The sequence below is a fragment of the Hyaena hyaena genome, unplaced genomic scaffold, assembly GCF_003009895.1.
Source record: "Hyaena hyaena isolate Hyena2069 unplaced genomic scaffold, ASM300989v1 scaffold_230, whole genome shotgun sequence".
Lineage (NCBI taxonomy): Eukaryota > Metazoa > Chordata > Mammalia > Carnivora > Hyaenidae > Hyaena > Hyaena hyaena.
In genome coordinates this window covers 1,889,029-1,915,910 of record NW_024080863.1, presented here as the reverse complement: position 1 = coordinate 1,915,910, position 26,882 = coordinate 1,889,029, and the positions used below count along the sequence as shown (strand labels likewise).

The 26,882-nt window shown below is 53.8% G+C and overlaps 2 protein-coding genes and 1 long non-coding RNA gene across 3 annotated transcripts; 2 read left to right on the top strand and 1 right to left on the bottom strand.

The window, feature by feature from the left end:
- The first annotated feature begins 1,435 nt into the window (after positions 1–1,435).
- Positions 1,436–18,311, top strand: FHIP2B (FHF complex subunit HOOK interacting protein 2B). Its single transcript, XM_039243777.1, has 17 exons — positions 1,436–1,551; positions 5,376–5,454; positions 8,361–8,533; positions 11,541–11,645; positions 11,742–11,864; positions 12,092–12,319; positions 12,428–12,624; positions 12,877–12,985; positions 13,209–13,285; positions 13,917–14,106; positions 14,594–14,739; positions 14,856–14,984; positions 15,155–15,245; positions 15,452–15,595; positions 15,962–16,102; positions 16,323–16,423; positions 16,646–18,311. Exons 1-17 carry the CDS (start codon positions 1,507–1,509, stop codon positions 16,782–16,784), a joined length of 2,217 nt encoding a protein of 738 aa, XP_039099708.1. The 5' UTR covers positions 1,436–1,506; the 3' UTR covers positions 16,785–18,311.
- A 1,481-nt stretch (positions 18,312–19,792) lies between these two features.
- Positions 19,793–22,464, bottom strand: NUDT18 (nudix hydrolase 18). The gene is made up of 3 exons (XM_039243808.1): positions 22,158–22,464; positions 21,075–21,288; positions 19,793–20,831 (listed from the first exon to the last, which is right to left on the bottom strand). The coding sequence occupies exons 1-3, from the start codon at positions 22,317–22,319 to the stop codon at positions 20,236–20,238; spliced, it is 972 nt and encodes a 323-aa protein (XP_039099739.1). The 5' UTR covers positions 22,320–22,464; the 3' UTR covers positions 19,793–20,235.
- Positions 22,465–23,679: 1,215 nt separating this feature from the next.
- On the top strand, positions 23,680–24,812 carry LOC120239492. Its single transcript, XR_005530441.1, has 3 exons — positions 23,680–23,759; positions 23,886–23,979; positions 24,085–24,812. It is a non-coding gene; the product is annotated as an uncharacterized LOC120239492 (long non-coding RNA).
- The last annotated feature ends 2,070 nt before the right edge of the window (positions 24,813–26,882 follow it).

The window sequence follows — 26,882 nt, the reverse complement described above, 5'->3', positions numbered from 1 at the left end:
TGTACTTCCACTATAGCCCAGAATTCCTAGAGGAAAGATGATTTAATCCATCCAGCTGCTTCCCTTACCTATGAGGAAGCCAGCCCAGAAAATCACAGTGCAGGACTGGACTCAGGGCTCCAGCTCTCCAAGTGGCCTCTCCATACACATAACAGGCTTGTTTCTTTCCTTTGTTCTTATACATTCTGGCCTGAAAGCCTCCTCTCCTTTCCCATAGGGCTACTCACAGGGGCCCGTTTGCAGATGTACTATTTTAAAACGTCTCTTTTTCCCAAGCAGTTGTTAGAGAATTGAGATCCAAATGCTAGCTCTATCTGGGCTGGGCAGAATCCTGTCCCCACCCCTCGTGACTTAGCCTGGATTCCAGGCTCCACTCCAGGGTACATAGCCATCTCCGGACAGGTCGTTGTCTCCTGGACCTCAGCCTGGCTGGTGAATGGGGCCCAAAAGGCAGGGCTAGTGCAGTGAAGCCTCAAGACCCCTCAGCTCTAGGTCCTCCAGCTTTGTGATAGAGGCTACCCCTCACCCTCTCATCAGATGTCAGTGGTCAGTAGAAAAACATTTTGAACAGATATCAGCCCTCTCCTCAGAAAGAGCTTTCCATTCCTAAAAGTTGGGAGGTGGAGGTGGCAGGGGAAATGGGCTTTAAAGTGGCAGAGTTGTCGCTCGGATGGTCCCGGAAACCCTGCTCTTGTTGAAGGTTCTGCCTGTGTAATTCTTGGGCGCACCTTGCCCTGGTAGGGGGCGCCTCAACATGGGAGACCCACCTTTTGTTTCTTTCCTTGGTGCTGCTAGAAGAGCAACCGGGCCAGTGGTTGCCTCTTCTGCAGAACCTCTGCACCAGTGCTGTATCCACTTAAAGGAACCAGCAACAAGTGAAATTAATTTCAATAATATACTCCATTTAGCCCAATATATCTAATAGGCTACGATTTCAACAGGTCATCAACATAAAATATCATCAGTGAGCTATTTTACATTTTCTTTGTGTAGTAAGTCTTCAGAATGGGAAGTGTACTTGACCCTCGGGACATCTCAATTAGGACTAGCGCGTTTGTTTCAGTGCTCCACAGCCACACGCGGCCAGTGGCTACTGTGCTGAGAGGAGGCGGGGGTAGGGGCGTCTAGAGAGACTTACAGGACCCACAGACCTTCTCAAGCCTCTGGAAGAAACCTCCCGGTCCCGCTCACCCCTCTCGCCGCCACCTGGCTCCCCAGGGGGCCCCGGCGGCACTTGAAGGCGCCCCTTCGCTGCGACGCCGGGCTTCGGCGTCCCCCTTGCCCTCCCGGACCGGGACTCGTCGGCGCCCGGCCTCCTTCCCGACCGCGGGCCTGGCCGGGGCCGGGGGCGGCCGGCAGCTGATGCCCCCGGCGGGCCGGGGTGGGGCGGGCCAGGCAGGGCCCCGCCTCCTCGCCGCGCCTCCTGGGCCGCGCTCCGCCCGTGAGCTCCGCCGCCGCCGCTGCCGCCGCCGCCGCCCGGGAGCCGAGCCGGGCCGGGCCGCCAACATGCTGAGCCGGCTCGGGGCGCTGCTGCAGGAGGCCGTGGGGGCGGTGAGGCCGGGGAGGCCGGGGCGCGCGGGGCCTAGGCCGGAAGGGCGGGCACGGGGCCGGGGGAGGAGCCGGCGGGCGGGCGGGCGGAGGACGCGGGCCCGCCTCGGGGAAGGGACCCCCACCCAGGCCGCGGCGCCCTTTCCCGGGCCTCCTCTCTCCCCCGTCGCGCCCCTCCCGCACAGCACTCCTGTTTCGCGTGGCTTCCTTCCCGATCGCGCGACTTCCAGCCCTTCTCCAGATTGCCCCAGCCCCTAACCCTTCTCCCCAAATGGCTTCCTGTCTCTTTTTCCTGCTCCGCGTTCCCAGTTCGCTCCCAGTTCCCCAACTCTTCTGTGCCAGAGGGCTCCCTTGTCACCCGATAGTTTCTTCCCCAAAGTCCCCTCCCCAAGCTGTTTGCCTTCCTCCTCGGCCCACGCTCCTCCCTTCCTGGTCACCTGAGCGTGAAAAATAGACGTCCCTTGCCTTCTTCCTGAGCCTCCAGACAATCCCAGGACCTTAGTCAGGCGCTGTCTCTCGGCCTCCACTTGAGAAGATCCGGCCCAGACGGGCCAAGCCCCCCTGACTATATATATGGTCCAGATATATATACAGTCCAGAGGTGGGTGGGCGCCTGGCCCAGGAAACGGCAGGGCCCAGGGGCTGTGGACGGAATGTTATCGCGCAACACACCAGCAGGGCCAGGTTGACCTTGAGTCAGGAGAGGCCAGGGTGGTGGGGCCTTGGGGCAGCCATGTGAGGAAGAGTTTGTGTTTTTGCCATTTTCTGTTGGGCTTGAAGGCTGGTCAGAGGCGGGTTCACTTCATTCAGCGAGATAAAAGTGCAGTGTAGATAGGGTAGGCTGAAGGCCTTCTGCTTAAAGTAACCCTGCCAAGAATCTGTCTGTAGAGTTAACAGTTCTTTTGCCTCAAAGTAGAAGTCCTCCTCTAATTGATGGGTTTAGTGTATTGTATCAGATTTGCTCTGGAGAAACAGCCTGGTGCTCCACCTCCTTTCTCCTCAACACACGCCCCAAAACAGAGTTTATTGTACATGGGACCAGTCTCAGCCTTCATGAGATTTGTCAAGAAAGTGAAACCCCCACCCCCCTGCGCCTCGCCCACCTGTCCCCAGCCCTGCCCTTCCCAGTCCAGGCACTTCCTGGGCAGCCCACCTTGGGAGGGGTTCCAAAATGATCTCTCCTTCCACTCCTCCTTGTCTCCAATCAAAATGGCTGTCCACTTAGAAAGTGATGTGACACACTACTTCATACCTCTCAGAGAAAGCTCCATACACAGGGTGGCTGGGTGGGCCGGAGAGAGCCTTAGTTTTGAGAAGTGAATATATAATGCTTCCAATGCAGGAATTTCTGCATTAGTGGATAGAGAAGGTATTGGTGGTCAAGGGAGATATTTTTAAGCAGGTGATCTTCCACTCCTGAGTATACAATGTATAGACAATTCTCGAGAAGTTTGGGTGACCCAATGGAGCTGTCAGGAGAAATAGGAACCTCTCTTTTGCCCTCCACCCCAGATCAGGGCATAGCCCTTCCCCTGGCTGGGTCCCCAGGTCCCCAGCAAGTTGCCTGACTCCTTGTTATAAGGAGGGAGAGTGCTCCTTCCTGCCCTCTTCTGACAAAACAGAATAGCGATCCTTCTGATTCTTTTAAAAAAAAAAAACCAAAACCTTCTTTATTATCATTAATGAAGATAGTAAAGATCATCATGTGGTACAATTTCTTTAGAGTTATGATGGCTAATAGTAGATTCAGGTGAAGCCGATCCTGTCGCTTTCTTCCAGCAGTCTGTGTTGTGACAGTCTGTTATAGTTTGCTAAAAGTCTGTGTTCTTCCGGTTCTCCTCTTACCCAATTGTTCTTTTCTAGAGTGAGTCCAGCTCAAGGTTTTAGGAGACTACCAATGAATTTTGAGGCTAGATGAGAGCCCATCACAGAAAAGTGAGATAAGGATAGTGCTGGTCAAGGGCAAGGGGGCTTTCCAAGAGGCAAGAAACTATGGAAAGAGGTGTTAAGGAGTTTGCTGAGCTATTTAGTACGTATGAATGACTAGTCACTATGTGCAGAGCCCTTTAGGAGCAGGCAGAGATAGAAAATACAGAACCCGAGCCCTCAGGTTGCTCACAGCTTGGTAGAAGAGGTGAGCGCTAATCCAACAATAATAGTATCACACAGGACGTGGTAAGATGCAATCACTTCGTGTGGCAGGTGTGTTTGGAATGACTTACTGGAGGTGCCACTCCAGTAAGGGTCATGCTCCTCACAGCTTACTTTGAAAGAAAACAAGGTTGTCTGGGCAGCCAACGGTTGGGGGAAGGATTTCAGGGCCTCTGATTCAGTGTTTTAGTGCTTCTTTCTCCTGTCTTAATGGCCTTCCGACCATTCTTCCTGCCATCAGCTCCTACACAAAACCGCCAGATGACCCTGCCTGGCACACCACTCAGAAGATGTCATTGACCTGTCCCCCAATGCCTGCAAAAAACAAGCCTGACTTGGTGGCTTGATGTACATACACTCATCAGCCCATCCTTGTCCCAGACACTGTGTGTGGAGTTCCTTCTTCAGGAAACGACTTTCCTTTATCTCAAACTGTTGCACTCAGACCCTGTTCTTCAAGTTTTAGTTCAAGGGTAACCTCAGTAAAGCCTTCTCTGTTCCAGTGCTCTTTTCCCAGAGATCACCTTCCACCTCTCCTGTGTCCTCACACAACTTCCTGTGGCTGAGTTATTCAGGGTGGTTTTATAGTCTCTTCTCCCTGGCACTGGGTCTTCAACAACCTTGTATTGCTTAGAACGTCTGGCATAGCGTCTTGTACACAGTAGGCACTCAAAAGATACTGAATGAATAAGGAGTAGACACTCGGTTCTATGATGTTATAAAGTGTGAGGTTAGAGAGAGATGTCCAAGAACTCTGGCAAGGCCTTTGTGGAGCTGGTGGCCCGTAGCTGGACCTCACTGGTGACTGTTAGGATCTAGGCAAGTGTAGGGGGACACAGGGCTTCCAGGATAAAGGAGTGGCCTGAGCAGAGATGGAGAGGTAGAAATGAGCACCTGTGGTAAGGGACTATTTGACTACATTTTTCTCCTGTAATCATTTCCTCTGCAAGAAAAGGGAACAAATGCTCTTTTTTAGACTTTTCAGAGAAAGCAGTTACCAGTTCAAGGCTACTTCCCGTGTAGAGATGGAGAGATCACTTCTGGAAAAGGGGGAGGTTTGGGGCTTGCTCCTAGCAGAAATAGAATTCCCTGGGGCTTCAGGCTGTGTACCCCTAACTCCTCCAGCAGCTTGCAGCCTTGGATAAGAGATGCAAGCATGTTGTGGGTAAGGCACTTTATTAATATTCTGCTAACGTTACCCATCTGGTTGAACGAAGCCTTTCAGTGGCCTTGAACACAGATTTTTGCAGGCTCTCAGACTGACTGGGACCTGTCTTTGCCCATGTTTTCCAAGTGTATCATTTTTATTTTGTCATTTCGGGGACGCTCCACTGTTTTCCTCTGTGTCCTTCTGTTGTAGCATAACTGTCGTGAGGGGATCTGTTTCTGGGTCTATTTCCCCCACCAGCATTCTTAGCTCTTCCGGGACAGGGACTGTGGAATCATGACATGTAGCAGGAGTACAGCATTTCCAGGAGAGAGGGGGTCCAGGAGAGCTGCCAAAGATTGTCCTGGGTTCCCTTTGAGAACCTGGATCACAGTGCCTCCTCCAGAGCCTAGCGATGACCCAACACTTGGTGGATGGTGGAACGTCTGTTCTGATGGGTGATGGTCGCAGCAGAGCCCGTGATCACTGTGTGGCGGCCACTTAGGCTGTGTTTCTGCTCTCTCCACAGCGGGAGCCCAGCATTGACCTGCTGGAGGCCTTCATGGAGCACTGGAAGGGCATCACGCACTACTACATTGAGAGCACAGGTGGGGCCTGGTTCCCCCTTCCCCTGCCCACCCTAACAGGGGGCAGGGGGTCCCCTGCAGGGAGTGGGGAGGAAGGTGTGGGCAGGGTCACTATGCAAGTCAGAGATGCGGGTGTTCTGGACAAGGTGACAGCTGTTGCCGAGGAGGTCAGACTGGGGGATGGTCCCACCCTGACCTTTTGGGAGAGGAGCTGAGTGAGGTGGAAGTGGCCAGTGAGAAGTTGGGCCTCTCACTGGCCTGACTCTGCAAGGCAGAGGTTGAGCCCTACTAGCTTCTAGCTTCCAGCTCGGCAGATGTCCTGGTCTGTAGTCCCCAAGTACCTATTCTGCTTTTCCCTGAGCTGACTTAGAGGGCATTTCCCTTATAGAAACCTCTGGTAGGAGGAGAAATGAAGCCCAGGCATGTAACATGCCTGCGTCCTTCTCTCCCAGCTGAGAGCCTCCAGCAATCTGAGCCCATCAGGATGGCTTACGGAGAGGTGGAATCTGTTTGGCTGCTTTGTAGTCTATATGTTGGTATTGACAGATACACGCTGGTGGCCAGGTAAACCTGTCCTGCATCCTTGGCTTTCTACCTCCTGGTTCAGACTAGGGTTTGATTCCAGTCTACATCTTTCCTAAAGACTTTATTTTCAGCCCGAGCCAGCCCAAGAAATTAAAAAGCAGACTTTGGACACTCTGAGGGACCCCCTAAGTGTCCTTTTAAACCAAGTTCCCAATCTTGGCACTGTTGACATTGGACTTGATCATGTTTGTTGGGGGGTGGCGGTGCTTCTGGCTCCGGCCTCTACCCACGAGATGCCAGTAGGACCTCCTCCCTATTGTGATAACCATAAATGTCTCCAAAAACTGCCAAATGTTCCTACGGGCAAAATCACCCCCAGTTGAGAACAACTGCTTTAAACTGAGGATATTTTGGGGCACCTGGGTGGCTCAGTCGGTTGAGTGTCTGACTCTTGATTTCGGATCAGGTCGTGATCTCACAGTTCCTGAGATTGAGCCCCACAATGGGCTCTATGCTGACGGCTCGGGGCCTGCTTGGGATTCTCTCTCCCTCTCCCTCCCTCCCTCTCTCCCTCACTCCCCTCCTCTGCTTTCTCTCTCTCTCTCTCTCTCAAAATAAATAAACATAACAAAACAAAACAGAAATCAGAGGAGCACCTGGGTGGCTCAGTCAGTTGAGCATCTGACTTCAGCTCAGGTCATGATCTTGCAGTTTGTGGGTTCAAGCCCCACATCAGGCTTGCTGCTGTCAGCCTGTCAGCACAGAGCCTGCTTCAGATCCTCTGTCCCTCCCCTGCTTGCATTCTCCTGATAAACAAATATTTTTTAAAAAGAATCAGAAATGTTATTAGGTATTAAAAAAATTAAACTGAAGATCTTTTTTTATTGAGATATAATTGATGTAACATCACATCATATAACTTAGATGTACAACATATTGATTCAATGTATGAGTATGTTGTGAAATTATCATCACAATAAGTCTAGTTAATATCCATCACCCTATATAGTTACCAAGTTTTTTCTTGTGATGAGAACTTTTAAGATTTACTGTTAACAGTTTTCAAATATCCAATACATTAACTATAGTCACCATGCTGTCCTTAACATTCCCAGGACTTATTTTTTTTTTAACTTTTAAACATTTTTATTTATTATTGAGAGACAGAGAGAGACAGAGCATAAGCATGTGAGGGGGAGAGCGAGGGGGAGACACAGAATCTGAAGGAGGCTTCAGGCTCTAAGGTGTCAGCACAGAGCCCAACATGAGGCTTGAACTCACAAACTGTGAGATCATGACCTGAGCCGAAGTCACTCAACCGACTGAGTCACCCAGACATACCAGGACTTACTTATTTTTTAACATGAAGTCCGTACCTTTTAGACTGAACATCTGTTAACAGAGAGCCCCCAGTCTATCGGAACAGTAGGAAAAGATCCAGAACTCGCTCAGGTCCACTTGGGTTTCATCTGAGCCCAATCCATTCATTTCCTGAACAGTGCCTAGACCAGAGGTACAGAGGTGGGGGAGGTGAGCCAAGTTGCTCAAAAGCCAATGCTTTTGGGAAAAGCTAGGGGGTGCTCCAAGGCCAGTCCCAGAGCATCAAAACTTGCTTTACATGAACACTGTCTGAGACTCTGACTAAGAAAGCCCAGTTTCTCCATCAAGACCTTTACTCAGTGGAGCAGCTTTGCCTCTGAACCCGTGATTGTGCATGGATTTTTTTCTGCCTTGTAAAAAAACGGAGTACTGCCTCCTGTGAGTGTAAAGAGGACAGGCAGTTACCTCTCAGGAAGCTGCTAGAAGACAGCTTCTACATTATGTGACAGAGACCCCTGAGCCCATGGCTTCTCACTCTGGCCCAGAGCTGGCCTGCAGCCTGAGCAGTGTACCCTTCTGTACATCCCAGGGCTTGGAGAAAAAATGATGCCACTTCCCTCTGAGAAAGTACTAGAGTATGCACACATTTCCAGTCAGAGGGCTGCATCCTGGGTCCTCATCCAAAAGGTCTTTGTCTTTTTTATGTTTTAATGTTTATTTTATTTATTTTAAGGGCGTGAGCGAGTGAGCAGGGGAGGGGCAGAGAGAGGATCCCAAGCAGCTCCGCACTTGATGTGGGGCTTGAACCCACAAATTGTGAGATCAAAGTCAGATGCTTAACCAACTGAGCCACCCAGGTGTCCCCAAAAGGTCTTTTGTCTTTTTAAATATAGAGGCACCAAGTGCTAACTTCCATTTCCTCTGGTCTTTGAAGCAAATTGTTAACCCGGCCTTACTTCAGGTTTACCCTCCGTCTCCCTCTGCCCCTCCCCCCCGTTTCCTGGGGAACTGTGGGCTTGACCCCTCAAGCCAGAGGGCCTCTCTTCACCCCCTCCCACCCTCGTTTCCTGAATCTCTATTAGATGAAAACACCCCTGTCAAGAAAACGGATATTCCCTGGCGGCTGAGGCAGATGCTGGACATCCTGGTCTATGAGGAGAGGCAGCAGACAGCAGCCGGCGAGGCGGGTCCCTGTCTGGAGTACCTGCTGCAGCACAAGATCCTGGAGACCCTGTGCACGCTGGGCAAGGCCGAGGTGGGCGGGACCCTGGGGTGCCCCTGGAACCTTCCACCCAAACTGGAGCCCTTGTGTTCCAGACTCTTCCACCTGAGCTCCTGTCACCTAGGTTGAGGAAATGTTCCCATTACTCAGTCAGCATTCATTCAGCGAAGATATACTAAGAACCAGCCATGTGCCAGCAAGGGTCCCAGGTGCTGGTGATTAAAACAGATGAAAATTCTAGTCAGAGAGAGATGGATAACCAGAGGAGCCCACATGCAGTGTATTCAACAATGACAAGGTCATGGAGAAAAATAAAGTGGGACGGGGAGTTGGCAGTGCAGGGGAGGCCGGTTTCATACAGGGAGACCTCGTGTTATTGCACCCCCCTTGATTATGCTTCACAAACACTGCATGTTTTACGAGGTGAAGGATTATGGCAGTGCTGTGTTGAGAAAGTCTATTGGTGCCATTTTCCCAACAGCATTTGTTGATTTCATGTCTCTATGTCAGATTTTGGTAATTCTGGTAATATTTCAAACTTGGTTATTATATTTGTTATAGTGATCTGGGATCAGTGATCTTTGCTATTATAATTGGGGACACCACAGACTGTCCATGTAAGATAGTGCCCAGTGCTCCACCAGCCAGCCTTTCCCCATCTCTCTCCCTCCCCTTAGGCCTACCTATTCCCTGAAACACAGCAATACTGAAATTTGGCCAGTTAATAACCCCAAAATGGCCTCTAAGTATTCAAGCGAAAGGAACAGTCATATGTCTCTCACTTTAAATCAAAAGCTAGAAATGATTAAGCTTAGTGAGGAAGGCATGTTGAAAGCTGAGATAGACCAAAAGCTGGGCCTCTCGCACCAAGCAGTTAGCCAGGTTGTGAATGCAAAGGAGAAGTTCTTGAAGGAAATTTAAAGTGTTTCCCAGCGAACACATGAATGATACAAAAGCAAAACAGCCTTATTGCTGATGTGGAGAAAGCCTGAGTGGTCTGCACAGAAGACCAGACCAGCCACAACATTCTGTTAAACCAAAGCCTAATCCAGCACAAGGCCCTGACTCTCTTCTACTCTGTGAAGGCTGAGGGAGGTGAGGAGGCTGCAGGAGGAAAGTCGGAAGCTGGCAGAGGTTGGCTCCTGGGGTCTGAGGACAGAAGCGCCTCCATGACATCAGAGTGCAAGGTGAGGCAGTGGGTGCTCTTGTGGGAGCTTCAGCCAGTTCTCCAGAAGATCTGGCTGTGATGGTTCATGAGGACGGCCACACTGAGCAATTAACAGGTTCTCAATGTCGTGAAACAGCCTCAACTGGAAGAAGATGCCACCCAGGACTTTCATAGCTACAGAGGGAACATCAATGTCTGGCTTCAAAGCTTCAAAGGACAGGCTGACCCCTCCTTCGGGGCTAAGGCGGCTGTGACTTCAAGCGAAGCCAGTGCTCATTTACTATTCTGGAAGGCCGAGGGCCCATATGAATGATACTAAATCCACTGCCTGTGCTCTGTAAATGGAACAACAAAGTCTGAATGACTGCACTGCTGCTTACAACATGGCGTAAGGAATATTTTAAGTCCACTGCTCACTGACAGTGCACCTGGCCACCTACAAGCTCTGACGGAGATGGATGATAAGGTGAATGTGGTTTCTGTGCCTGCTCACACAACATCCATTCTGCAGCCCGTGGATCATTTCAGCTTTCAAGTCTTATTATTTAAGAAATGCATGTTGTAAGGCTATGGCTGCCGTGACAGGGATTCCTCTGATGGATCTGGGCAAGTAAATTGAAACCTTCTGGGAAGGATTCATCATTCTAGGTGCCGTTAAGAACATTTGTGATTCAGGGGTGCCTGGGTGGCTCAGTCAGTTAAGTGTCCAACTTTGGCTCAGGTCATGATCTCACGGCTTGTGGGTTCAAGCCCTGCGTTGGGCTCTGTGCTTACAGAGCCTGGAGCCTGGAGCCTGCTTCAGATTCTGTGTCTCCCTCTCTCTCTGACCCTCCCCTGTTCACTCTCTGTCTCTCTCTCAAAAATAAATAAACATTAAAAAAATAATTTGTGATTCACGGAAAGAGGTAAAAATATCAATACGAACAAAAGTTGGGAAGAATTTGATTCCAGCCCCCATGGAGGACAGTGAGGGGCTCCAGACTGCAGCAGAGGAGGTGACTGCGGGGGTGGGGGTGGGGGACAGCGAGAGAACTAGGACTGGAAGAGGAGCCTGACGATGGCACTGAGTCGCCGCCGTCTCATGAGCGGCCTCGAACGGATGAGGAGTCGCTTCTTCTAGATGAGCCAAGACCGTGGTTTCTTGAGATGGAATCTACTCCTGGTGGAGATGCCGTGAAGATGCTTGAAATGACGACAAAGGGGTCAGAACATGACATAAACTCAGTAGACTGAGCAGCGGCAGGGCTTGAGAGGATTGACTCCAATTTTGAAAGAAGTTCTGCTGACAGTAAAATGCTATCAAACAGCATCGCGGGCTGCAAAGAAATCGGAAGACTCCATCAACATGGCAAACTCCATTGTTGTCTTATATTCAGAAATGGCCACAGCCACCCTGACCTTCAGCCACCACCACCCTGGTCAGTCGGCAGCCACTGACATCAGGGCAGGACCCTCCACCAGCAAAAAGATTATGACTCTCTGAAAGTTCAGATGATGGTTAGCATTTTTTAGCAATAGAGTGTTTTTAAGTTAAGTCATGTACATTGCTTTTTGGAAATAATGCAGTTTCACACTTAATAGGCTATAGTCTAGTGTAGACACAACTTTTATGTTCACTGGGAAACCAAAAGATTAATTTGACTTGCTTTATCGCGATATTCACTTATTGCAATCCTCACTTGATTCTTGTGCTCTGGAAGCAAACCTGCAGTATCTCTAAGGTATGCCTGTCATGAAGGGAGGAGGCTTGCAGAAAAGATGCCTTCCGAGCAGTGACAGAAGGGAGGACTGTGCTGTGGCTCGTAGGGAGGAGCATTCCAGGCAGTGGGCATGGCTTCGTTTCTGATGGGCACTCTGCTCCTTGACCCTCAGTACCCCCCAGGCATGCGACAGCAGGTACTCCAGTTCTTCAGCAAGGTTCTGGCCCAGGTGCAGCACCCCCTCCTGCATTACCTCAACGTCCACAGGCCTGTGCAGGTGAGGGACCAAGAAACCAAGGGGTGGCTGAGGGCCAAGCCCTCTCTCTTCCCTGCAACCCCATTGCCCTCTGTTTCTATTTTGCTTCCCTTCTAGAAGCTTCTCCGACTTGGTGCGACAGTTCCTGGATCCCAAACAGAAAAGGAGGAGGTGCAGTTTACCACCGTTCTCTGCTCCAAGATCCAACAGGATCCAGCCCTGCTCACCTACATCCTGGAAGTGAGCACCTCTGTGGGGAACAGGAGCGGGAGGGCCCAGGTCCCAGGGCAGACCCCTGTGGCCCTTCTGAGCAAGCAGAGGATGGAGCAGGCACTCAGGCACCTAGGCGGCCTCCTCTGCAGCTCCACACTGAGGCCCCACCAGCCAGTGTGCAGCCTGCATTCCCAAGGGAGCATCATGGGCAATGGTCTGCCCCATGAGCTTGTCTCAACCAACCTTCTTTGCAGGGTAAAAAGATTGTCAGTAGGAAGAAGTCATCCAAAGAACCCACCACTCTGGCTAGAGAGGCAGCCAGTGTCCAAGACAAGGACCGCCCCCACAGCAAGGCTCCTGACACGAGTCCTTGTGGGGCCCGGGCCTTGACCACCCAGCTGCCTGCTGAGACGGAGGAGCCAGATGGAGGAGTTGGGGAAAGCAACCTCATCACCTCCCTCATCGGGTTGTGCAAGAGCAAGGTGCCAGCTGCCGAGACAGAGTGGGCAGGGGTGGGGAGGGTGAACTGTTGGGAGGGGATCTGGGGGCTCAGATGTATCTCCCTGATGTTGTGCCCTTTCTACTCCTAGAAAGGTCGGGTGGCTCTGAAAGCCCAGGAGAACCTGTTGCTCCTGCTGAGTGTGGCTTCACCGGCAGCCGCTGCCTACCTGGTACACAGCAGCCCTTGTTGCCCTGCCATCGTCGAGTACCTTTGCCAGCTGTACCAGTCCATGCCCACCTTCCTGGACCCCGCAGACATTGCCGTGTTAGAGGGCATCAGCTGGAGGTAGGCGCTCCGCAAGGCCGAGCGGGGCTCCGTCTTCAGTGGCTAGCAGCCCTCCCTGCCCTCTCTCTTCCCTCTCCATGGTTTCCCAGGAGGGCTGGGGACCCCTGCTGGCCACCGTCTTCCTGGGGGTGCAGCCTTTCCCGGACCTGAGGCCTTTGTCTCTAGGGAAACATCACTTTTGCTTTTGCACCTGTTGCTGGGAGAAGGTGCCTGAGGCAGGCCTCACAGCTCCTCTCTTGCTCCCCCCTTCAGGTTGCCCAGTGCCCCGTCTGATGAGGCTTCCTTCCCTGGCAAGGAGGCTCTGGCTGCCTTTTTGGGCTGGTTTGATTACTGCGACCACCTCATCTCAGAGGCACACGTGGTGAGCAGGGGCGGATATCAGTAAGGCTCTCTGTGGGGTTGCCTTGTGGTTCACCCCACTCCTTTCGCTGCATCCACCTTGAGGAACAAGTAGGTCTCTCAGGAGCTAGGCAGGGCCCCGGGTCTGCCTGTCATGTTAGATACTGTGCAAGGACACAGTTGTTTCTCAGTGGAAAGCACTCATGGAGGTAAAATGTGCTTAATATATGCTCTTTGGCACCTAGGTGGTTGCAGACGCCTTGGCAAAAGCTGTGGCTGAGAAGCTATTCGTGGAGATTCTGCAGCCCCACCTCCTGCATGTGTAAGCTTATGTCCGGTCCCCTTGGGTATGGCCATGGTCTGGATCCAGCTGCCCCCCCCCCCACCCAAACCACTTCTGTCCCTAAGGCCAGGGACCTCCTTGGCTAGAGTCACATGTGTCTGTGGGCTCCATGGTTAATGTTTGCCAGGTCTAGCCCCCTTACACACATGTGGCTCAGGGCCACACGCGCTGACAAAGGCCTCCGGCTCTTGGACTCCAGGACCTCAGGAGGGCTAGGGAGTGAGAAATAACAGCCAAGATGTAAGGAAGTCAGGAAGGGGTACTGTCACCCCCACAGTCATTCGCTCCTAGCTCCTCCCTCTGGTCTCACCTTCCCCTCCTGGCTTTCAGCCCCCAGGCCTGGCTCAGTGCTCTTTCCCTGTAGTTTTTTTTAGGTTTATTTATTTACTTTGAAAGAGAGAGAGTGCGAGCGAACAGGAGAGGGGCAGAGAGAGAGAGGGAGAGAGAGTCCTAAGCAGGTTCTGCACTGACAGGTGTCCATTGTCATCGCGGAGTCTGACGCCAGGCTCCATCTCACGAACCAAACCGTGAGATCATGACCTGAGCTGAGATCGAGAATCGGACTGACGCTTAACTGACTAAGCCCCCAGGTGCCCCTCTCTTCCTGTAGTTCTGAGCAGAGCGTCCTGACCTCCACCGCCTTGCTCACGGCCATGCTGCGCCAGCTCCGCTCCCCTGTGCTGCTGCAAGAGGCCGTGGCGTTCCTCCTGGGTGCTGACCCGCAGCCTGCAGCCCCCGAGGATGGCCCCCGCACCCTGTGCGCTCACCTCATCGGGCACTGCGACCACCTCTCTGATGAGGTGAGGTGGGGGGCGTTGGCCTATGGGCTCCCACCAGCCCCTACCCAAGGGATTTCCTGCGTGCTTCTTCCCCTTTTCCTTAGCTTACCTTGAGGCACTGAAACTTCCTGCCCACTCCCAACAGTGACACGGTCATGGCAGCCAGACTGCCTTTGTCACATAGTAATTTTCTGTGATCGCATACTTGCCATGTGACTTTATATATATTTTCCATATTCATCTGGCTTGTTTGAGGCTTACAGCCACTCTGAGCTAGGTGAGGCCGATGTTCCATATTTCAAACATGGAAACTGAGACACAGAAAAGCCGGTTGGCTCACCTGATAGCAACCATCAAATTAGTAACAGAGCCAGGACCAGGCCGACTTCCGGCTCCTAGACCAGCATCCACCCACTGCCCCCAAACCTGCCGTCTGGTCTTTCTTTTCCGAGTGAGCAATTCCTAGGTGCCCCTAGAGGCAGGGTCCTGCTGACCCTTTCTTACCCAGATCAGCATCACCACGCTGCGGCTGTTTGAGGAGCTGCTCCAGAAGCCACATGAGCAGGTCATCCGCAGCCTGGTCCTCTGCAACCTCGAAGGCCGCCATTACGTGGCCCGGGGCTCACCTGAGCCCGAGAGCTACGAGGACACCGTGTAAGTGAAACCCTGTGCCTTTGGGAAGCCTCAGGCCACTCACGACCCACCATGGCCTCAGTACCCCCACACTTCCCCACTTATTCCTTCGTACCACTTGTCTGCTCTGGCCACAGAGATCTGGAGGAAGACCCCTACTTCACGGACGGCTTCCTCAACTCCAGCTTTCAACCCTCTGCAAAGCCTCCCCCAGCCCCTGCCACCAACTCGGATGGCAAAACAGCAGTGACCGAGATCGTTAACAGGTAGGGAGCTGGTCAGGAAATCTAAGTCACTTGAGGTTTGTTTTGTCTTTGGCCATAGCCCCAGTGAGGTGCAGCCCAGGAGGGAGTGTTCCTTCTGGGCTGGAGATGGGGCAGGGAAGGACAGGGCAGCCCAGGCAGAGCCCCTCCACACCTAGGGTCCTGTCTCTCAGTTTCCTCTGCCTCGTTCCCGAGGAAGCCAAGACCTCAGCTTTCCTAGAGGAGACCGGCTATGACACGTACGTCCACGACGCTTATGGACTGGTGAGTGTTGAGGCCTCTGCCAATGTCCACTTCTCGTCCCTCAAAGCCATGGTGTTGATAAACTCCACCTTTTCCCTCTGTGATCTGCCCAAGGTGCCCCCTGCTCCGGCCAAGAGCCTCAGGTGTACCCTTCCTACGTGGCTCCCTCTGCCTGCGGGTGCCTCCTGACCACTGGGCCCACGTCCTCAATTCTCGCTCTGTTTCAGTTCCAGGAGTGCAGCTCCCGAGTTGCCCCTTGGGGCTGGCCCCTGGGTCCCACACCCCTGGATCCCCATGAGCCCGAACGGCCTTTCTTTGAAGGTCACTTCCTCCGAATGCTGTTTGATCGCATGTCCCGGATTTTGGAACAGGTACACAACAGGACTGGCCCTGGCTACAGGGTGAGGGCCCACAGGAGAACTCCAGGCAGGTGCCTCTGGAGTCCGGGAGAGTGGCCTGACCCCGGGGGTCGAGCCCTCTTTGGGTCTCCAGCTCCATACTCTCCTTCCCCCACCCCCACTCCTCACCGTTCTCCAGGCGGGAAGCCCCGTCCTGCCTTTGCTCCACACGCCCTAACATGCTCTGGCCCTCAGCCCCAGGGAATCCATGACACACACACATCACGTGAGACTCCCACCCCCGCACACGTTCACACTGGCCAGGCGCCTTGCCGGGGGAGTGCAAAAATGCTCACCGCCCCCTGCCAACCCTCAGCTTGTCCACTGTGTTCCCTACAGCCATACAGCCTGAACCTGCAAGTGACCTCAGTCCTGTCCCGGCTAGCCCTCTTCCCCCACCCCCTTATCCACGAGTACCTGCTGGATCCCTACATCAACCTGGCCCCTGGCTGCAGGAGTCTGTTCTCTGTGCTTGTCAGGGTAAGGATGCCGGACCCGAAGGGCGTGTGCCGGTGGTGGGGCAGGAAGGGAGGGCAACAGAAGGACAGGGGGTTGGGGGCTACAGGAGTGGGCATCCTGGCCAGCGCCAAGGGAAAAAACAGGCACACACACCCCCACCTCGCCGCGGTTCAGCAGAACCGGGGGACCCCGCATAACTGTCACTGGCCCCTACCTCAGTCCTGCCTCATACCTGCTCTAGGTGATCGGGGACTTGATGCAGAGAATTCAGAGGGTACCCCAGTTCCCAGGCAAACTGCTCCTGGTACGCAAGCAGCTGATGGGTCAGGTCCCTGGGGAACAGTAAGTAACTGAGGGAAGTGGGTGTCCAAGGACAGACCCTGGGGTGGGAAGGCAGAGTGCCCAAGGGGAGGAGCACAGGCCAGGGGGCGACGAGGGCCCGTTGTGGAGCTCCGTCTTCCCTCAGAGGTGTCTGCCACTGAGATGTGCCTCATGGACCCTGGGATGTTGTCCTGGGCAACTCCTGATGCCTCCCAGCCATGACCCCCATGCTGTCTCCCTCAGGCTGGACCACCAGACCCTCCTCCAGGGCGTGGTGGTTCTTGAGGAATTCTGCAAGGAGCTGGCTGCCATCGCTTTCGTCAAGTTCCCCCCACACGGTCCTCACCTGCACCTCCCCCCTCCCCAAGAAGGGCACGTCTGAGCCAAGAGCAGGACCGGACGGGGGACTCCTTGTCCACACCTCTGCCCAAGAGCTGCCTCCCACCTGGCACTGCCGCCACCTCCCGCCTCCCAGGGTGGGAGCGTGGTTCCATCTCTACATCCCAGGTGTCTCTGCCTCTGAGGAAGCCTGGGCTTCCACTCCCAGGTTAACTCAAGAAGACCTTGGCCTGTCGGTCACACCAGACTAGGTTCAGGGAGTGGGTCTCCAAGGTACCAGAAGCCACGGAGCAAAAGAGGTGGCCTCCCAGACAGCATGGTGTCCTCGGGGCTTTCTCAGGGGAGCTAGGTCAATGTCAGGTGAGCACCCAGACCCAAACCTCGTGTGCTCTGTGCCTATCACCTGTCTCTACGGACCATGTGTGGTCAGGGCCAAGACCTGTAGCTCAATTCCAGGGGCACAGGGGGAGTGAGTGATGGCTCAGGCTGGTCAGGACTGTAGGCCAGAGAGATGGGGGCAAAGGAGCCTGGTCTCCGTCTTGCTAGGTACCACAGATGCTCCTGAGACTTGACATTTTTGTCTCCTGCCTTTTTGGCTTCACCTGTGGTGAAGGGGCAGTGGATGACAGGGGAAGCCCATTCTCCCTTTCCGGCCCTTTGGAGACAGTTGCAAAATTCCCAACCACCTCATGGCAAATGCCCAAAGCATGCTCCGCGCCCAGGCGGGGGCAGCTGCTAATGAGAGCCTTGGTGCAACTGCAGCCAGGGCGAGAGAGGGCTTGGGAAGTGGGGGGCTGGGTGCCAGGCTCCAGCTCCAGCTGGTTTCTCTCTGGCGTCTCTGAACCCGTCTCAGCAGGTCCTCGACACCTGGGCAGAGGGGATCAGAGACCAGGCCTGGCCCTCAGCATCTCACCCAGCCCACAGTGTTCTTGATGGAATACTCTTCCTGGGGAGCGAGGGAGCCGAGGGGAGAGATGAGGCCAGGATGGCCACCTGACCCCAAGCCCCCAAGGCCTAGCCGGGAGCTGCTGGGGCCCAGGCAGCCAGTTGTAGTGCTGTTCTCCCTGCATGCCCTTCACGGCTGGGGCTGCCACCCCACCTGGCCTGAATCTGTCTCAACCTGCTGGAACACACAGGCGGCGCCAGGCATTACCTCACAGCAGGACTGCAGTTGCTGGCTTTGCTCCTGGGCAAGGAGGAGCAGGCCAGAGCCCCTTTCGCTTCCTTTTCCTGCCTATGCCACTTCTAGAAGCCGGCCGCAGGTTGCCAGGAGGTGACATGAAAGAGGAGGAACTCAGTGACCTCTCCCTCTCCTGCATTCCTCCGAGCTGGGGAGGCCTTAACCGCTGCTGTGAAGGACACTGTGCATGCGTGTGCATGCGTGTGCGCGCACGTGGGTGTTGGCATGGGACAGGGGAGCAGAGCTCACGGGGCAAACTGGGTCTGAACTCTTCAAGTCAGAAAACGTTTGAGCATTCGGGAGTTACATATACTCCCCTCCTCCATCCCCTTCAGCATTCAGGCTGCATCCCCCCAGACAACACAGCAATAAATGGTTTGGTTGCGTGGACACAGCTGCCCCGTTCTCCACTGTTTGTGTCCTCCTGCGCAGGCCTCTGCTGCTCATTCAGGCCCATCTTCCTCCCCAGGAACGACAAATTCCTCTTCCAGCACTAGAGCGGAGGGGGGTGGTGTGCTGGGGGGCGGGTGGTAAATAGAGACAGGCTCTGGCAGCGCAAATCTGATGTTCCTCAGCGCCTGCCAGGAACCAGGCTCTCTCTTGGCCAAGCCACACTGCTTCTGCCCAGCTTACCTTCAGCTGAGAGCCAGCCGGCCTCAGAGACTCTGGGAAAGAACGGGCCCTCTGAAGCATCTGTATGCAGGTCTCATTTTGAAGTGTTTATGTTGTGAGTTGTACGAATGCCTTAGCGGACTTCATATTTTAAAAACTTTGTCCCTAGATGTATGTGTGTGGGGATGTGCTCAGGAGGGGTAGCTGAGAGACCTCTAGGAGAGAACAAGTGGGAAACTCGGTGAGGGCTGCTGAGTGGCTCTCACCTCAGTGCATGTCAGATCACTTGGTTTGCTTTTTATAATACCAGTGAAAGCCGTGTCTCTGGGGGTTGGCCCAGCATTGTTTTTAAAGCTCTCCGGGTAATTCTAATGGGCACCCAGGGTTGAAAACTACTATAGGCTAAATAAAGTGGGAGCAAAGATTGCCCTTCAACGTGAATATGGACTGGTGAGTCCCTCAGACCCTGAGAGAAGTGAACCAGAGTTAAAGGGTTTGGTTCCATCATGTGGAACATGTTTGTCCTCAGGGGGGAAGAGGATTCCTACCACAGCCTAAAAGCCAGAAAGTTAAGATGGCAGCCAAGAGAGGATGGGAAGGGGGTCTCCAGGTGATCCTGGGCCTTGGGTGTCAGAGTGGAGTTACCTCAGAAGGGAAGCCTCGTCAAGTATTTTCCTTGCTCAGAACCACAAACCTGTATTACATGCAGTGACTAGCACTCGATATATCTTCTTTGTTCACTTCCTGTGTTTTTTTCCCCCTTAAATTTTAGTAAAGTTCTTTAAAAAAAATTTTTTTTTAAATCGAGATTCTGCTGAACTGAAGGGAAATGAATAAAAGGTTTTGGTCTGGGTTGGGCTGGAGTTGTAGAAAGGCAGAGGCAGGGGCCTGGAAGTCGGCAGAGCGAGCGATGCAGGGAGGGAACAGGGAAGCCCAAGGAGATGAAACTTTGCCGAGAGGCCGCTCTCACAGCTCCTTGCCACCTGGAGTTTCTGGTGTTCTCCCTGCTCAAACTTTGGAGGGGATGTGGACACCTCCCACCCTGGCAGACGAGAGAGAGAGCCCCAGTGGGCCACAGACGCTACAGTGGACGGCGGGAAGTCAGCCTGCCCCAGTCACCTGTGGTGGGAGATGCCAGCTTGCTGTCTGGGAAGATGGGGGGCGGGGGGGTTAGGACAAAGGGAGGAGCTTCTTTTTTGCTGCGGTCCCCTCTTCCTGTTCACTCCCTCCCCACAGAGACAATTAAGCAGGAAGGCAAAGTAAGTAACACATATTTACTCAGCAAGGGGCCCACTCCCTTGGAATGACCTCCCTCAGTACCCAATCCGTGTTTAGGTGCCTGAGAATCCGATGCAGGCCTTTACTGAGGCAAGCATGGAAGATGACAGAGTAGGTTCGTGATGACGAGTAGCCATCTCAGGTTCAGAAGGTTCTCACATCCATCCCCTTAGGGAGGAGTGCTCTCTTTGTGCCCATGGGGCAATTAGGTCCTTGAGCTCTGGCTCCTTGTTAAAGGCACTGTCCTTTCGGTGCAATGTAGGGACCAGCTCCATGGAGAAGGAAGTTCCCCGGACAACTAGGAGAACTGCCTGCTCCCAACACAACCAGATCCCCGACCGCCAACCTCCTGCCTCCCTCAGAGGCAGCAAAGCCCGGTGGGGGAGCACAGTTGCCCAGCTCCTTGTACAGAGACGGCACCTTTCTATCTGTTGATTGGAACAACAGAGGATTCCCGAAGCTTCTGTAAGAGCTGCCTTTGTAGGTCTTCCTCCATCACCTTCCACCAAAAATAGTTCTCCCCCCGAACCTTTGGGGGCTCCCTCTGCATACCTGGGTTCCGAAAAGCCACAGTCACCAGCACATTCAAGCAGATGCCATCTGCATGGTCTTTGCCCAGGTGCTGCAGTCCAAGCAACCCCTTGGTCTCCACCACCAAGTGGTGAAGGGTCAAACACTCCTGTAGCAGCCGCAGGATGGCCATCTTGATGCCACCCCTCTGCTCCATGGGAGTGAAGCCACAGGCAGTGATGGGCAAGTGAGGCATCCCCACTGTGCCCACCAGCACCCACACTGTCTGGACGCTGGTAAAGGTGGCTATGAGCCGCTGGCAGACCAGACTGCAGGGAAGCTCCTGGGGCAGAATAAGAGGGTGCCTGGCTTGCTGGCGGTGCTGGGCAGCTAGCTCCACCAGGTGCAGAATATCCTGGGCTCGCAGCGGAGTGGGCAGGGAGGTCCGTGGGTACCAGCCAGCCTGCAGGGACTCCGCATCTGCCTCCTTGGGAGTCTTGAGAATTCCACCTGCAAGGGGTGTCGAGGATGGGGTGGGGGAAAGGGGCTCTATTGAGAGAAATGCTGGGCCTGGCAGAGTAAATGGCCACCCAGGTATTCTAGCCCTGACCCAGGGTCGTGGGGCTGTGGGGGCTAGGAGTCAAATCTTCAGGCTGGAATCTGGAGATGCCAGGCTTATACCAGACAGAATTAGGGGCTCATCTCACCAGAGGATAAGTTGGGGGAAAGGTGTAAACTGCCCCCTGCCAATACCTGTGGCTTGAGCGAGGAACACAAAGCGGATCCAGGAGGGGCCCCGCTCCTCCACAGACAGCAATGTCAGAGGCTCACAGTGCAGCCCAGCCTCCTCCTTCACCTCCCGCTGCAGTGCCTCAACGATGGTCTCCCCAGGCTCCATTCTCCCCGCGGGTAGGTACCAGGACCCATGGCACTCTTTCTTGGCCTCCTGGATCAGTAGCACCTCATCCTAAGGGGAGAGAGAGGATCCTCACCCCCACCACAGCTGGGCTGGGAACCTTCCCTTGCCCTGGGGTTAGATCCTATCTCAAACAGAGTCACCCAACACCCCCTTATTGGCAGATACCTCAAATTGTTGACTGGCCCTTGTGTGCGTGGGGGTTGCAGCTGTCTCGCTGCACAATGTATCCCTCTTTGCTTTCAGACTTCCTTTTCAGAAAAGGGCTAAGATTCCTGGGAGCTGTTTCAGGGGCTGGGGATTAGGCCCCACGGTGAGGTTTGCCATGTGTCCTCCGCTGACTGTGTCTGTAGATGTATTAATAGTAGACATCCCACCTCCCCTCGTGGAGGGACCTCACACTGGGGCCTAGGCTTTGAAACACAGCCCCCGGCCCTACGCCATAAACTCCTCCCTACAGCCCTGGCCCCTTCTAGCTGTTGTCGCAACTTATACAGGGATCAGCACAAAAAACATCACACGGTGGGGCAGAAAGTCTGAGTGTAAGTGCAGGTTGTGCCATTACTGTCCATGGGACCCAGAGGAGGTGTCTGAAGCACTGGATAGATCTGAGCCCACTCCGTAGCGGGCACTACGCTAGATTCTGGGGAAAGAAGACTGCCCTCCTCTCAAGACAGTGAGGCCTAGTAGGAGGAAATAAACAGGTTCCTGGGCCTCAGATCCCTCTTCGGTATATAGGTACAGTCTCCGGGATGGGCTGCACAAAGCTCAGATGTAAGTGTGAGTGTAGGTGCTTTGCAAAACTGGGAAGCACCACGCACTAAGAAGCGGTGGCTGTTGTCGGTAGATCCTCTGTCCCCACCGGGACTGGCTGCGCGCTCCGGAGGGCCAGGCGCTGGGCCCGGCGGGCGCACGCTCACCTGCTCGTTGAGGAACACGGCCAGCACCACGTAGCAGACGTTCTTCCGCAGCCGGACCGGCGCTGGCGGCTCCTCGGCCGGCTCCGAGTCACAGCTGTGCACAGGCAGCCCCTGGCCCCCCAACACCGCCGCCAGCGCCCGGGCCAGACCCTCCGAGGCCATCGGGTCCCCTGGGAGGCGGCGGACGGGCGACCGCAGATGAGTCGGACCGGGTGGGTTGCGATGCGGGTGAGACGGCGGTCAGTCGCCCTCGCCCCCTCCCCCCTGCCGACTCAGGCCGGGAGCGTTCGCGAACGCGGAAGCGCCCGGCGAGCCCTGTCCGCTGATAGGCTACGCGTCACCGTGGGCTTCCCGGATTGGCTGGCTCGCGTCAGCGACTGAGAGGCGGGGCCAGTCCGTAAGGGGTCCAGGAGCCGCGTCCCCGCAGTGTGGGCCTCGCACCGGCCTCAGCTTCTCGATCGGTTACGCCCCTCCCCCGCCTCTCTCCCGGCGTCTCTAGCTGCCAGCTTCGCTAATTTCTCCAGCAAGCACTTGTCTGCGCGAGTTCGGACCGTGACGTCATCGTGCCTGCAGGCTGCGGAGCGCCACAGTGGCCAGCGACGATGACGTCACAACAAGCCGATGACATCACAGAGGCCCGGGGCTGTGGCTTGGACTTCCACTGTGCAGCTGTGGTCGTACACATACCATGGTATTACCCGAATTGAACCCTTCCCAAATAATCTTTCTTCACAAAAAATGTACATCATGTTACCGTAGCAGGAGGAGCAGTAGTAGCTCCTGCCTTCAGAGAATCTGACCTTGGGAAAGTGGACGTAAACGTATAATCGAAAGTCATCTGAGGGTTTGTGCTAAATGATTGGCTTGGTCAAGAGGTGTGACAGGTGCTCAGAGGAGGGAGGGAGCAGGGCTGGGATGGTCAAGTTGTGGCTGGAGATGGGAGGAGGGGATTGGGGGCAGAAGGAGGTTCTGGAATCAGCCAGCCCAGCCTTCATCGATATCCTGGCCCCCTGGCCACTGCATTTCCCACACAGTTTTAGGGCCCCCTCCACTGAAGACCGAAAGCCCTGCGGAGGGCAGGGACCAGGTCCTGCTCCTCCTTCTTTGTCTGCCACCCCACCCCCCTCATACACACACCCAGCTCACAGGCCTGGTGGCCTGGCACATTGAGAGCAGGGTGTGGGTTGTTTTGGCGAGTTCCTACTTCTCTCCCAGACTGACCTTTCCTCCTCAGAGCTTCCTTTACCTACTCTCAGGACAGTAGGGCAGGGCCAGCTGGAGTGAAACTGTGGAGCCAGCCAACTGTGGGCTTCTCATCCTCGGTTGGTTCTCCCCTTTCCCTGCCTGCTGGCTTTGTGTACCTTCCTTTTGGGAGCTTGGTGGAACAGACAAAGCATTGCACTTGGAAGCAGATGTCTGGCCACTGCTCACTGGCTGGCTCTGTGCCCTTGGATAAATTGTTGGCCTCAGTTTCCTCATCTGTACAGTAGGCTCATACTAGCTCTTCTTTCACAGAGTTGTTGGGAAGGTGAGATGTCATGGGAGGAGCTCTATAGACTCTTCAGTGTGGGTCACCATGACCAGGCGGCCCAAGCCCTCAGGGTGAGTCCTTCTGGCCACAGCTCTTGTTGCTGCCACACAAAGGCAAGCTGTCATGAAATATGCCTACACGACCGCCACAGAACTATACCCTCAGGAATTCCAGTCACACCAGATTGCCCTCTTTAGGCCCTTCTCATGTAGAGAGCTGGCTGCAGTTCCCTGGAGACAGGACCCTGCATTTGATGGTGGAATGTCCCTGCCAGGCCCACAATCTTTTCAGGTACTTGATGAACACTGCTGCCCCCAGCCCTATCCCGAGCCAGGCCCCCAGGACTGTGAAGCAACTTGTCGACATATGTGTGTGTGTGTGTGTGTGTGTCCACAGGTCGGTTTTCACATCTGTGAAGTGGGAACAGCATTGGTCCCAGACTCCTTTCTGCCTCCCAGGGATGATTTGAGAGAGAATGAGGTCATGTCTGGCAGAGCTCTGAGAGCCTCAGAGGCAGCCTAAGATAAACACCAGACCGCCTGGAAGAGCAGACTGCAAGAAACCACGGCTCCACTCCCCCATTATCACTGGGAAAAGCACTCCTCCCCTGTTAAGTGGACCTAATCACCCCTGTGGTGAGGAGCACACAGGCAACAGGAAAGCCCCTTGTAAACTGAGAAGGGCTGCGCAGGCAGAGGGCCCTCCAGGCGCTGTACCCAGCCCTTCTGGAAGTGTGGAGGGGGACAGCAGAAAGTAGGCTTTCTCAAGGCATTGGATGGAAGACAGCACACACCAGACTAAGACAGCAGAGGCCCTAAGACTGACAGGAAAAGCTAAGGGAGGAAGGGGTCTGAGGGAGAAGCCACCAGAGCCAGAAACAAAGAAAGTTCTGAGTTAAAGTTGCCCTGTATCCTCCACTCCCAGAGAGCCACTGGTTGATCAGGGGGTGGGGGGTGGGGGAGGGCTTCCCAGCATGGTGGACAAGCATGGCCAAACTGGTAGACTGCATAGTACAGGACTCCCAGCATCCACAGGAGCAAAGCCTGAGGCAGCCAGTTCAGAGCACGTGGACACACATGCGCATGTGAGCACATGTGCAGGAAGGCAGTGTAGGCCACCTTGGAAACAGGGCCAGGGATGGGCAGGCGGGGTGGGGCAGGGTGTCTGTGATTCTGGAGGCCTTTCCAGAGCAACAAATGCTGTCCCTCTGCAAAGCAGAAGATTGAGGAGGGCAGTAGCCCAGGGTATACAGGGAGGGGGAGGTTTGGCTCAGCCCGTGCTCTGCCACTAGCTGGCTGAATGACCTTGGGGGAGCCACATCTCCCCTCTAGGCCATCTGCAACATGCAGGCATAGGTGGATCCTGAAACAGGAAAAGGACATTAGTGGAAAACTGGTGAAATCCCAAGAAAGTCTGTTGCTTAGTTAATAGTGTTCTATCAATAGGGGTATCTGGGTGGCTCAGTTGGTTGAGCATCCGACTTCGGATCAGGTCATGATCTCACAGTTCGTGGGTTTGAGCCCCGCGTCGGGCTCTGTGCTGACAGCTCAGAGCCTGGAGCCTGCTTTGGACTCTATCTCCCCCTCTCTCTGCCCCTCCCCAACTCACACTCTGTCTCTCTCTCTCAAAAATAAATATTGAAAAAAATGTTTTTAAATAGTGTTGTATCAATAACAATTTCTTAGTTTTGATCACTGTGCCATGTGTGTGTAAGATGTTAACATGAAGCAAAGCAGGATGCAGGGTAATCAGGAACTTCCTGTACTACCTTTGTGACTCGACTGTAAATCTAAAATCATTTCAAAATTAAAACTCCAAAAATGCACTTTATAAGAAAAAAGAAAAAGGCAGCACTGCTAATCTGCATGCAGAAGTCACTTCCGGTGCTGAGGATTGTGCTTCTGTGTTATCTGGGCCAGTGAGAGGGGCTGGAGTAGACAGTGGACAGTAGGGGTGCTGGGAGAAGCAGAGCCCCCAAGGGTAGTGCTGGACTGGGGTGGGCCAGCTGAGCCTCCATGAGGAAGAGTGCCACCAAGTGCCCCCAGATGTCTCAGGGTCAGTCCCCACCTGGACTGGCTTCGTGCCCAGGGCCAGTCCTAGAACATTTGGTCCACCTGATGTTTGCAAGAGTCAGGTCCAACGTGCCCTTGAGGGTGCTATGAACTGCATGAGGTGGGAGGCGGCAGAGAGTTCTGTGGAGAAGAGAGAGGCCTGGTGACTGGGCCATCTCTGTCTTCCCACAGGAAGGACCCCGCGTTTGGGGTTCTGGGTTGACATTAGGACACAGCTATACTAGGTGAGGTGTAAGTGGCGACGGGTCGCACAGTGCCACTTGGAACATGATCAGCTGTACGGTGTGTATGTCAGAAGGAGGACAGAACAGCAAGCCCATCTGCAAAGTCCATTAAGGACCGAGACTAATATAAACGAGACTCAAGTCAGGAAGCTTGGTTCAAATCCCAATCCTGACACTAAAATTGCTGCGTGACCTTGGGTGACTCAACCCCAGCCTGCCTCTTTCCTCTTCTGTAAAATATATATAAATAATATCTACCTCAAAACCATGATAAGGGATTAAATGAGATCAATTAAATGAAAACAGTGGCAGAGTAAAGTGTAGGACTTCCTTCATTTTTTCTTTTTTCTCTATCCGGTGAAAAAATGAAAATAATCTTGCTTTGCAAACAATGAAGAAACCTAATTTTTTTAAGTGTGAGATGGTTATGTAAATCACAGGAAAGCCACAGAAGGGAATATAAGCAGCCATTTAAAATGAAGGTTACACAGCCACGCAGAAAGTGACCACAGCACAGTGTGAAAAGGAAAAAAATCAAGTACAAAACACATCAATTCAATCATGTATGAAACCCTTAGAGAAAATACAAGAAAATACACCATTAATGCTAATAGTGGTTGGGTCGGCGGGGGTGAGGGGAGGTGAGCTTACAAGTGACTTTTTCCTATTTTCTAAATGTTCTGAAAGTATATTACATTTATAATAAAAAATTTTATTTCATTAAAAAAAAAAAAAAAAAGCACACACAACAAACCACTCCCCGAGCCACTGCAGGAACACTTAGTATAACAAGAGCTGGACAGTGCTGGCGCTAAGATGTACGAGGGCAGCGGGGCAGGCAGAGTCAGGCCGCAGGGCCCTGGGGGTGGGGAGGGGCTGCCAACTGTCTCGGGCAGCA